Source organism: Zingiber officinale, chromosome 4B (assembly GCF_018446385.1).
Source record: "Zingiber officinale cultivar Zhangliang chromosome 4B, Zo_v1.1, whole genome shotgun sequence".
Classification (NCBI taxonomy): domain Eukaryota; kingdom Viridiplantae; phylum Streptophyta; class Magnoliopsida; order Zingiberales; family Zingiberaceae; genus Zingiber; species Zingiber officinale.
In genome coordinates this window covers 85,278,406-85,291,467 of record NC_055993.1, presented here as the reverse complement: position 1 = coordinate 85,291,467, position 13,062 = coordinate 85,278,406, and the positions used below count along the sequence as shown (strand labels likewise).

The following is a 13,062-nucleotide window of genomic DNA, read 5'->3' as shown; positions in this document are numbered from 1 at the left end:
CCATAGATTTTTTTTCTTGTGTACATGCGAATTATCTTTCTCCATGGATTAAGTTTGGGAAAGGAAGGTGTCTAAGAGTGTTTTACACAATTGGCAATGATTTAACTTCAGGATTTCTTATCTATTGCATTTTTTCTTTTGGGAAGTGAAATGGATAGAACTGAATCAACTGATAGATTGAAGTTTCTAAGACCAATTAACTTCTCTAGTGGTGCTTCTTAATGGCTGCTAAAGGCAAAGTGCTTGATTAACAAAAGCCATCATATGAATTATTAGAGGAGAAGAATATTGAATTAGAGTTTGGATGAAAGAATCATAGTGATTTGGAAATCTTATATCATTGTGGGACCTCTTATGTGCTCATCAAGCTATTGCCCACTCATTCTGGATTAGGTTTATATGGGACCTTGTCTTGAAGTATGATTGTGATTGATTTTCTCAGCCTACATTTTTTTCATATCTTCTCCTCCATTATCATAACTTCCTATGTTGTTGTTCCTTATCAGATCGAGAAGGAGATGCTCACCATGAATGGTTTCCTTTATTTGACTTATTTTCAAAACCCGGTATTAGTAACCTTGGCTACATAGTTTAGCAAAGCTTTTATCTTGGTTAAACTTAACTAGAGTTGATTATGTTAATATGTTTACTGACTTCCCTAGATCAGGCAACTTCATAGAGATTCTAATGGTTAGAAAAAGAAAACATATTGAGCTTTGCAAGAACAGTCAGCCATATGGATGAGTTATAATACTTCTCATCAGGCAACTGGTGATTTTTTTTTAATCCGAATCTTTAGCTATTAGATCAAGAAATGACTATTTTAATTAGAGAGTGGACGTTGATATTGTGCTTATTGAATTCTGAACATCATGAAGTGGTGCCAGATGAAGTCAGACTTTGATGGTCATGAAAACAAAGATAAAGTAGATGATTTTGGTGGATGTTTGGGACATGGATAAAACTGATGCTCATACACACTCACTCTCTCTCATCTCTCTCTCTGTTTTAACAGAAAAAACTTTAGAAATTATCTATCACTTGTCTGTTTCATAGCTTTTAATCTCTTCTGTGTTAGCGTGAGCCTTGAGAGAGTTGTGCCTAAACTAAACTAGACTCCCTCAAACTAATTGCCAATAAAACACAATAGATCACAGTGGGGCCTTTAGTTAGACGCAGGTTCTTGTCATTTCTTTTTATGATGGTAGTAAAAAGAGATGTGAAGGGAGATAAATTATGGGTCAGTTTATAATCGATCAGTTGTTAGGCGTGTAAGTTGTTTAGGAGTGAAAGGATTTTTGTTTTTTTTTAATACATACGGCCGCCAGGTTGTCATTTCATTTGTGAAAGTGTTAAGTGGTGGGTCATTCATGGATGAGTGATTGAGATTTTTTTTTATCATTTTTGCATCTCCATCCTCATTTGATCTGAAGGGGTAAGATATGTAGATATTAAGATATGGGTTACGGTGCAATGAAAGGACGTCAAATTATTATCAGTATTTGTGATTTGATCTCTATTTATGATATATTTATAGAATTTTTTTAAAAAAAAAAAAATAGGACGTAGCACGAATTTATTCTAACGATCCTTATATGGCCGGACCAGTCGTTTCGATTCGGTGCAAGTTTAGAGGAAAAAATTAAAAGATTCGGTGTTAGTTTAGAGGAAAAAATTAAAAGGGTGTGAAAGGTCTTTTTTGTTCAATAAAAAAAAAGTCAGAATACGTGTCACTGGATATTTTATTTGAGAAAACTGCTGTAGCAGCAGTTACGATCAATTGCTATCTCATGTAACAGTTATACAATACTAATGTAAATAAAGAATATTTTAATATAATAATATTTAAAATTTATGATATATGGTTTAATGATTCAACTAGAATCGTGAATAGTTACCGAGTGATTTTGATCAATGAGAAGTTTAAATAATTTTAATTAAATTGATAAAGAATATTTTAATTTAATAATATTTTGTGTATAATAAAAAATAGTTAATTTTTCAAATTACAGTAGCTATATAAAAGAGCTGTTATATATTGTAACAATTATAAAATAATTGATATAATAATATTAGAATAGAGGATATTTTAAATACAAAATATCTTTTCAGGTTTTTTTTTAAAAAAAATATCTTTTGACGAATTACATAATTTACCTTGCCTTTTTATTTTTACCCGATCTCGTTTTGTTTCTTCCTCGACTGATGCTAGCACATGACAGCTGAGATAGGTTAAATTGTGCCACAGCATGGCTCCTCTCTATTGAGATGACTAGTAAACTCTTTCTCTTGGTGCAACGGCAAAATGCACTGGCAGTTAACTAAGCATTTATGAGTCGATACTTAATTACGGTGCATTGTCGACTAATTTTTCAGTGGAAAGATAATCTTAGTGGAAAGATAATCTTGAAACTTGGACTATAAAATGATGAGTCATTAACGTTTCTAAATTTATGATGATGATCAATGATAAATTTTCATGAAATCGGAAAGGTCATTTAATTTGTTCAAAAAATTTAAAAAAAAGATTAAAAAATATTATAAAATGGACATAACATGTTAGTTGTAAAGTACAATTACATTTAAGTGCGATATTTATGTTATTGAAATGTTTACATCATGTTTATTGAAGCATGGTACAATGGTACTTGTAAATTTTAGAATTCTTCCTCTGTTTTTGATATAGCGTAGGTCCCATTTCCCACGCCATCAAGGCAAAATGCCTTATTAATGTCTAATATTTCCTATACAAAAGACCTTTATTAGGATAACATATATCTCATAGTTATATGGGACCGGTGATACTGAAGATGAATTATATTATTTTTGTTTTCGGATGCTCAGCTTCTGGAGGCAGCAGTCGAGCTGTGTGGTGTAGAGTGGGATGTGAGCTTTTCCCTAATTATTAAAGCATGAACCAGGTTAGTTTGTGGGTGGTTGATAATGGGAGATGAAAGAGATGTGTACCAGAAAAGAAGACGACCCATGAATGAGTCTCCATTATTATGACCTTTTTCTTCTTTACTGGACGACATTTTTGTACCAGTGTACTTGTTGACTTAGAACGGCCGTGTGCGGCGCCGCCGGCCAAATCCTCGTCGATGATTTAAGGACTCGGCACCGTCCAGGTGCTCATACTCCACCTGCTTCAGCTGCATACATTAGGAGGCTGCAAGCAAACTGATTGGAAGAATTTCATCGTAATAATAAAAAAGATATCCCTCCCGTTTAGTTTGAGAAGTGGATAGAAATCTTCTGTAGGTTTTCTGAAGTTGCATGTTCTTTTCCTGAGACTGTATGGAGTCTGTATGCATCGATTTCAAACCAAAAGAGATTCTCCTTGTTCGCCATTTGTGAGGATATTCTCTATATGTTTGTCACTGGAGTTCTTTTGTACCAGTTTCATTATAAAAAAATAAGTTGTAAATGATCATAATAATAAAAAGGATTTCCGAGAACATATTCTGTATGAGAAATAATGCAAAACTAAAATGACATATTTTTTATTAAAATCTTCGAAAGATATATTTTTAAAAAAATATATTACCGAAAGCTCATACATTTTATTTTTAAAAAAACATTTTTTATTTTAATATTATTATAGAGCTACACAATTATAACAATTATAATTTGATGATTTATTAAAAGGTGCGCACACATTTTCGAATTGCACACATTCAATTATGTCTTCTTTCCGTTTTAGCTCTCTTGGCAAATCTAATTTTTTTTTTTTCCTGTCATTTTTTTCCCCTCTTCTCTCCTGTACATATGCAATTCCTCTCTTATATTTCCTCCCCTCTTTCCTTTCCTTTCTCTTTTGCATGCTTGCATACTTAAAGTGAGACTGATATGTAAATTATATTAGGCCACAATATTTAGGAATTAATTAATTTTTTAATAATATTTTAATACATTTAAAAAAATAATAATTAATGGAGAACACTATAAAACTCCTTATAACTTCAAAAATTTAAAGAATTTAAAATGATTATAATCCAATATTGTTAGATTGATCAGTAGATTTTGATCAAAACTAATTAATAACTTTAGACAGGTCTAATTAGACTCATTTCATACTCTGTGTATTTTTGAAATTACAAGGAATCTAACGATACCCTCCATTACTTATTAAAACTTCTCCAAATATGTTAAAATATTACCAAAAAAAATCAATCCAAAGTGGATCTAATATAAACCGTGAACTTGATATGGTTCCATATCAATCAAATTCATTACTTGCTCCATACTCATTTATAATGGAAAAACTCATGTAAGATGTAAGATCACTGAATGGAAAGTTGATCATAAATTTGAAGAGTTTGCTTCTATACGAAATTCAAAAACAAATAAAGGAAAAGTAGGATGGGGTGTCAAGTCTAAGCTAATATTACACGAAAAACAAAACAAATTTCTCTTGAATGAACTCCAACGACTTTCTAATAGGGATAGATGAGATTGGATTGGTTGATTGGTTTTAGTTGGAGATGGAATGAACATTTTTATAAATTAAAGGACGCCAGACCTGACTCACTTCTTTTACCCGATGATGAACCTAAACAAATCCAATTTAATTTATTTCAGATCTTATAGATTTTTAAAGTTGTAAAGAGTCCAATGATACCCTTCATTTATTTTGACTTATCTAAAAGTGTTAAAATATTATTAAGAAAATTAACCAAGCATGGATTTAATATAAAATCATATCAAACCCATCAGGCCCAACAAAATTCATTGATTGCTCTATTCTCATTTACAATAGAAAAACTCAAGTTCATTGTAAGATCACTTTAAGAAAAGTACGTTTGGTATAAATTTGGAAAGATTATTTTTACATAAAATTCGTAGACAAATAAAAGAAAGAGATAGATGAGATTGTTAATTGGTTCAGTGAGATGGAATGAACAAGTTTATGAATTGAATGATCCCAAATCTAACCTGCTTCTTTTACCTAATAAATTCCTGAAATAGTTCCATATCAAGCCATGTTAACCTAAACAGGTCTAATTGAACTCATTTTAAATCCTATTGATTTTTGAAGTTGCAGGAATCTAACAATACCTTCCTTCCTTTGCTTATTTCGACTTCCAATTGTGTTAAAATATTATCAAAAGAATCAATCTTATGTGAATTCAATATGAAGTCATATTAGACCCAACAATATTTATTAATTGCTCTGTACTTATTTACTCGTCTATTGTAAGATCACTTAAAGAAAGGTTAGTATAAATTTAGAGAGTTTGCTTCTAAACAAAATGAAAACAAATAAAAGAAAGGAAAGATGCAATGATCACATGTAACCTAATATGACATGAGAAGCAAAAACCAATTTCTATTAAATGAACTCAAATGACTTTCTAACCGAATAGATGACATTGGCCAAGTGGTTAGTTAGTTTTAGTTAGAAATGGAATGAATTATTTATGAATTGAAGAACCCCAAACTTAACCTGCTTGCTTTACTTAATAGAATTTGGTATAGAATCATATCAAACCCAACAATTTAAAATGATTCATGAAACAACCCTTAACTTTAATTGTTCAACACTATTACGATTCGTAATTCAAAACCATCCATTCACAATTCAATTCACAATTCACAATGATCCTAATCAATTCAAGATTATTATTTTTAAAAAAATATTTAAAAATTATATATAAATAATAATTTTTACTAGACATATAATTTTTTAAAATAAATTATGTACATATTTATATTATTAAAAAATATTTCTTTTTTATAAAAATTACTATCCAAATTAAATAATTCTTATCAAATAAGTTATTTATTTATTTTAAAATTTAATATTAAATAAATAAAATAAAATCATAAAGTTAAATAAAATTAATAAATTAACAATAGAATAGTCCCATATTAGATAATTCAAACAAATAACTTGTGAATTAGAGACAAAATAAACCACATCAAAAATTGCAAGGCAAATAGATTAAAAAAATTTATTTAAATAAATAGGTAGATTAATCTCACATGATATAATTCAAGATAAATGTGTTAATTAATTTAAATAAAAAATAGCATAGATTAATTGAATCACACGGTCAATATTACTTAAATATTACAAATATATAAAAATAAACCATTGAAACGACAGATTGAATCGTCGATTTGAATAGGCGGTTAATTGATCCTCTGAACCATAATCTACTTATCCCCAACTAAGCCATTTACGATTATAGCCTTTTTAACCAATCAACAAGTAAATGGTTTGATTCGGTTCCATAATAAAGACACTTCCATGTGTTACTTTAATTGAAAGGAAATTTGAGGAAAATAAAAAATAAATATATAAAATTATAAAAATAACCTTTACTCCTTTAGTATGCATATCAACTCTTTCCGACACCATTTTAACATCGAGTGAGATTTAATACATGTACATCAACCTTCTTCTGGACAGACCTCAATCCTGGAAAGTGGCTTGAAAGAATAGTTATATTGTTTGGATCCCCATTACTAAAGTTTTATCTAAATTCAAATATCAAAATTCAAAACCAAATCATTTCAAGTAATCTCGGTCAAAAATAACCATAAGTTTTTAAATCAACAGGTAACATATATCTGAGATATAAACAAAATAGTATCCATATAAACTCTTCCCTACTAATCTCACAAACGAGCAAAATCTAATATGTGACCAATCTTATCCTCCTTCAACAGATCGCAATCCAGCAAACTAACTTGAATTGTTAGTTGTCCTGTTCGGATCCAAATAATAACTAAATTTATCTTCTAGTTCGCCTCCAGTAAATCCACATTTTACAAAAAAATAAAAAATATATATATTTGAGTAATAAAAAAATAATTCACATTATGATCCTTGCAACTATCTCAAACAAAAAGCTAAGCTAGATAATATGTTAAAAATTTATTACCTAGAGTTATTATCTATTTTTTAAAAGTCAACAATCTAGATCAATAGTGTACTATTTATAAATATCTAACTATCACAGATTTATGAAAGCATAGATTTAAGAACACAGGAGATGTCCAGCTATAGACAGATCCTTCGAGTTTATGGCCAATACTATAGCAAGGATGACTACTACTTTGTCATCTTTGATTCATCTTGTATGGGGAGGACACATAATAGTAGCTTGTTCAACAAGAGCCAGTTGGATTGCTAGAGAATTTACAAGAGTCTAGAAATTCATGTATATAGGACATTAGAAGTAGTTTTTTTAACAAGGGCCAGTTGGATGAGAGAATTTATAAGAGTGTACAAATTCATGTATATAGGATACCAGAAGTGTATTTAAATCTAATACTAAAAGTTTCAAAAAGATTAAGCCCAGATGCATTCATCATAAATTAAGAATCAAATAAGAACAGTTAGAAACTTTGCCTAATGAACACTATCAGCATGCTCAAATAGCAATTTTTGTGGAAAAACGTCAGAACTGAAGACGGCAAACAGAGCATCCATTGAAAACTTAATCCAAGACCCTAAACCCTAAACATTTTGACACACAAAAGCCCTCAGATCTCATAGCTTTTAGCAATCATCGAGGATTAGTTTATGGCATCTCATGTAGCTCGCCTTCACATGCATTGAAAGTGAGAACGTCAAACGTAGTTGATGGAGGAGGAAGAGGAGGAGGAGGCGGCGGCGGTAACGGAGGTTACGATGAGAATGGAGGTGATAAAATAGCATGGGTCGGTTAACAACATTAGATAGCCATAACTGCCTCTAAATTCATATGTATTTTCCATCATCGGGCTTTGAGAACAAATGTGTGAGATCTGAAGATTCAAAGAAAACCGGAACACCAATAGCTAGAATACGGCAAAGGAAACGATTAATTTCAATGAAAACCTGTTTTTGACAGGCATTTGAGGAAAATAAATTGTCGAGACATCCAAAAAAATGAAGGTTTGTCGATGTCAATTTACCCCATAAATCGCTTTTGCTGGAAAAACTTTCGGTGATACACACTAACCTGCCTCATAGATCAACAAACGCGAATTCTCGCTGTTCATGGAGAGGATGTGAGCAGAAGCAATTGTCGCGACACCCAATGAAAAATTAGGTTTTCCCGATGTTCCTTTCGCTCAAAAGATCGCTTTTGGCAGGGAACACTCAATGACAATGCACGTACAAGAGCATAAACACCGATACATGACATTCTGCCTCACTTTTCATTGGGAGAAAAGAAAGACTGCATCAAACCATCCAATCGAACATGAAAAAAATGAAGAAATCCGTCAGAAACGAAGCCGGTGAAGAAGGAAAAATGGGAAAAGAAGAAAATTTCTCGACGGATTCAACCAAATAAACAGATCCACGTCAAGAAAAAAGTTTCATAAAACTCGATAGAGAAAGAGACGAACTTGTGAGGACGAGGAACCAGCCATGGAACTATGCATCCCAGCCGCCATCTCAAAACCCTAGTTTTCGCCTGGTGGGATGGAACGTTCTGGACACCGGGAATTTATAGGATCAGCGAAGGGCTGCTACCCCCAAAATAACGGTTCGTAGACGGAAAAATAACGCCCGTTATATAGCATAAAACAGACTTGCAGGATTCATTATCTCCAGGAAGGTTCCAACGATCTCTATGGCGTCGGAGGCTGCGATCCAGCCGACATCGGGGATGCTTGCCAACTGCTTGTCGAAATGCCTCTATCAGACTTTTGAACATGCAACGGGAGGAGCAGCGGTGCTTGGTGCCTGGTTGAGGCCGGACGACTCTTGCGCTCGCTGGTACCTTCAAGTCTGCGGCGGCTGTAGCAGCGTTTCTTGATACAGGATCTGTTGATGTTTTCCGATTAGGGCACACTCAATACGTCGTTGAGTCTCACGGTGGATGAATGTGCAAGGATAGGAACAGCGAACAGTCTTTTGGTGGAGTGGTTTGATGGCACGTAGGGAGTTGGGTTCAAACGATGCGGTCCTCTCTTTTCAGCAAGACATTTACCACAACCGATCCTTACCACAAATCGGAACCCTACTTCGGAATTTGATTCTCAGTTCTCCCTTTCTATCCTCTCCTTTAGCCTCCCCCACTCTCAGGATGAGCAATCTGAGGGCGATCTGCCGCCCCTACTCGGCGGCCATCACCTCGATCTACTGCAGCAGGGGTCTCGGAGGCCTAGAATTCTTGCTCGCCTCCCGGAGCCCTAATCTCCGGATCCCATCACCCTGCCATGATTCAGCACCGTTTATACTCGAGGGCCACACCAGGATGGGGCCGGCCTCTAGCGCCAGCTCGAGGCGGACGCTCACCACCCGCGTCTCTAATTGGAAATCGGAAAAAACACCATATGAAACTCTCGGTAATTCTCTCAAATATGGTTTTTATTTTGTGCTCAATTGGAAGTTCGCTAGATTGTGTATTCAAGATTCATTTTTTAGTTTAGTGCGTTATGGTCCATAGGTTTGTTTTCTTGAACGAATCAAAACGAGTGTGGTCCTGCTTTTAACTTATAATATATGGATTTCCAAACATTCAGGCCCTTATTTAGATTGTTTCATCATTGATTTCTAATGGTCGGTATCTTTTAACTTGAAGAGCTGGAAAGGGATGCTGATGAAGAGAAGATAAAGGTTGCTTACAGAAGATTGGCTAAGTTTTATCACCCAGATGGTATCCCTTTCACCTCCATTATTCATGAGTGAGAGATCCTTGCACTCTTTTGTTATCTAAACCTCTGTTCAGATAGTCAGTTTTACCATTCTGTCTAAAAATTTGGATTTTGAAGTTATTTACTCTAGTTACTATGATCTCTATCAGTTTCTGAGAAGTAAGACCATTTGATCAAATCAACTTGATGAACTTTGCTCGTCACATTCAGTTTAAATTTTGGCAATTAAGTTAGTTGCTGGGACCTGGAATGGCACCAGTTTTTGACTTTGTTTCTGTATTATTGTCATGATAAAAGAAAACATCTATGTGAAAACTATATGCTTGAAACTTTTTATACATTGACTTTTAGCAATGATATCTTTGGAAAGTTGCCCCAAAGATCTATTGCAATATATTGTTGACTGTATTTTGTTTATTTTCTTCCTGGTTTTCTTGTCACCAAGATTTATATGAGCACAGTGATATTCCCAGCTTGATGTTTCTATTGTTCCATGTTGCCAATGTTAGTGTATGAAAATGATGTTGCACACAAATTACCTTTCACATGTATTCGGTGTTCGAAATGGTGGTCGAGACGGCTGCCTAGGCACCGCCTAGGCGAGAGGCAGGCATCAACCGCACCGCCTCAGGCTGAGGCATTGCTTTAGGCGGTAACTTACCTTCTTCCACCACTGACACGCCTGGAGTTGCCGCTACTGCCGTTTCACTACTACGACACATTCAGATGTATGGCTTGGGGCTGACTATGAGTTAGGATGCGTTGCAACACGTCCGGATGCATCTTGCAAGCCTGGATGCATCGCCTGAGCTTGGCGATGGGCTCGGAAGCATCGCTCGAGCCCAACAATAGGCCTCGACATGTTGCTCAGGCCAGTGACGCCTTCGAATTCGTCGTGCGGTCTTGACGATGTGTCAAACTCGTCGCCCGACTGAAACAGAGTACGCGATTAAGTTGTAAGTTAGGATTTAATTTAATTACGTTATGTTAACAAGTTTAATGAGCTCCTAACTATGATTGGGGTAATTTAAATAGACTTAATTAAAATCTAATAAAATTATCCTATTATATATATATATATATATATATATAATTGTATTTTATTTTTAAATATTTAGATTAAATATTTACTTTTTAATTAATATATTTGATTAAAAGCATATATATAATTGTATTTTTTTAATTAATATATTTGATTAAAAGTAAATATTATAAAGAATAAAGATTATTTATAATATTATGTATAAAAAAATAAAAAATATTCAACCACCTAGACACTGCCTGGGAGAGGCAGTAGGCGGCCACTGACCGCCCCGCCACCGCCTGCCGCCATTTACAACACTGCATGTATTAGTTAATCCTTTCCCCTTTTCCCATTTGCAACGTGACAAATTCATGGATATCTGACTATCTTGTTCTTTAATGCTTTTGGGATCTCATATGTTCATTCAAATACATCAGTCACATTGTTTTTGCAATATCTATCAAGTTAAAAAGGAGTTGGAGTGATTTTCTGACTTTTTGAAACTTCCTCGTGTGAATATGTACTCTATATTCAGTTAATGTTTGGTTGGAAGTTAATGAAATATGTAATTCATTCATTCAATCCATTTTCAAACTTAGGCAATGTTAATCGTGCTTACTGTTTTTTCTATTGAACCTCCAGAGCTTTTGTTTGAATTTTCCAAATTCTAAAAATCTTTTTGCTTATCCGTATGAAACTACACATTTTTTTTATATCTTCTTATCTTTTCGTTTATTTCTAATAATTTTTTTAGCTCCCAGTTGATACTATTTCTCTTTCCTTTTAAGTCTATGATGGAAGAGGAAATCTTGTGGAAGGAGAAACCGCTGAAGCTCGATTTATCAAAATACAAGCTGCTTATGAGCTTCTAATAGATGTAGAAAAAAGACGACAATATGACAAAGATCACCGTGTCAATCCTATGAAGGTGTGTATTGTGCAATAAATGTGAATTACAAGTTCAACTTGTTTGATCATTGAAAATCAACTGAGTGAACCACAAAACTGTCATGGTAAAGTTGAGTAGTGTCAAAAACAATAGCTACGTTTTTTTGAACACCTGCCATTTTTGTCATTTAGAAGTAGTTTCATTTGCTTGACTTGTTTAAGTTCGGCATAACTTCTGATTATTTTCTAAGCTTAATTCTGAATTGAACCATCAATTCTTGTTAATGGGATTCCCGGCGCACAACAATTATCAGAACAGAGAGACAGAGAGATACACACTGCCAGCAAGGCTCCAACTGGTGAAAAAAAGCAGAGGGAGGAAGACATTCTACTTCCTTTACCCTAATATATGATGATACAGCTACGGCTGTGAGATGATTTATTTGAATGAGTGCAGACATTTTTCACCATGAAGTTTACTTTCACCATTTTTGAGAAAGAGGACTGGAAGCTCATTCCAAAGCATTTTTTAATTGAAAGTTTAGCTGATAAAAAATGTGTTGCATAAATAAATTTTTAAGTTTCATCCTAAAGTGTTGCTGTGCTACTTCTGGCCTATTTCATCTCGGTGATGAAACTATTTTATTCGGTGATTTCCCGACATCTCTCTTTGTTTGCATCTATCAGGCTTCTCAAGCATGGATGGAGTGGTTAATGAAAAAGCGAAAAGCATTTGACCAGCGAGGAGATATGGCAATTGCTGCTTGGGCTGAACAACAGCAGCGCGAGTTGAACCTGAGAGCACGTCGTCTCTCCCGATCAAAGGTTTGAAAGAACAATTGCATTCAAATGACATGTTTATGATAAAAAAGGAACCTGTTATATGTTCCTAACTTGGCCATTATTGTTATTCATCCATTTGATGTTACTTGATTTAGAGGAAATTGATCCATAACCATCTTCATATTTATCTAGCTTCCAAAATATTCTATATATGTGTTCTGGATGTCTTGAATCTATATAACATCGCATGTTATGGTACCCGTTGAAAATTTGTAGTGTGCACAATCTGTTCGACAATCAATACACTTGCTTGATAACTTTACCATATTTCAGATTGATCCTGAGGAAGAGAGGAAGATATTAGCGAGGGAAAAGAAGGCATCTATCGAGTATTTCTCCAGCACCCTGAAGAGACACACGCTAGTACTGAGGAAGAGGGATTTGATGCGGAAAAAGGCAGAGGAAGACAAGAAAAAGGCAATCAGTCAACTTTTAGCTGCAGAAGGTCTTGAACTCGACCCTGATGATGATGATGATGAAGCTGTATGATTTTTTTTTTCTTCCCATTATAGGAAATTTGTTGTACATAATCTATTCAACTCTTATTAGTACTAATAATCATTTTCTTAATGGACTAAACTAAACTAAACTAAACTAGCTTTGGAACTTGATCAGCCTCTGTGTTGTCCATTTTCTATAGCTCACCGAAAGGCCACTGCACATTGTTTTTCCTTTCCCTCCTCACTCTGAGCCCGTGCCACGAGAAA

General features: G+C 34.0%; 1 protein-coding gene and 1 long non-coding RNA gene across 2 annotated transcripts; one reads left to right on the top strand and one right to left on the bottom strand.

The window, feature by feature from the left end:
- Window positions 1-2,563: 2,563 nt before the first annotated feature.
- LOC121975384 lies at window positions 2,564-8,555 on the bottom strand. Its single transcript, XR_006110313.1, has 4 exons — window positions 8,347-8,555; window positions 6,323-8,174; window positions 2,968-3,143; window positions 2,564-2,898 (listed from the first exon to the last, which is right to left on the bottom strand). It is a non-coding gene; the product is annotated as an uncharacterized LOC121975384 (long non-coding RNA).
- Window positions 8,556-8,873: 318 nt separating this feature from the next.
- Window positions 8,874-12,969, top strand: LOC121975383. Its single transcript, XM_042527000.1, has 5 exons — window positions 8,874-9,291; window positions 9,528-9,602; window positions 11,413-11,552; window positions 12,200-12,337; window positions 12,629-12,969. The coding sequence occupies exons 1-5, from the start codon at window positions 8,874-8,876 to the stop codon at window positions 12,842-12,844; spliced, it is 987 nt and encodes a 328-aa protein (XP_042382934.1). The 3' UTR covers window positions 12,845-12,969.
- The last annotated feature ends 93 nt before the right edge of the window (window positions 12,970-13,062 follow it).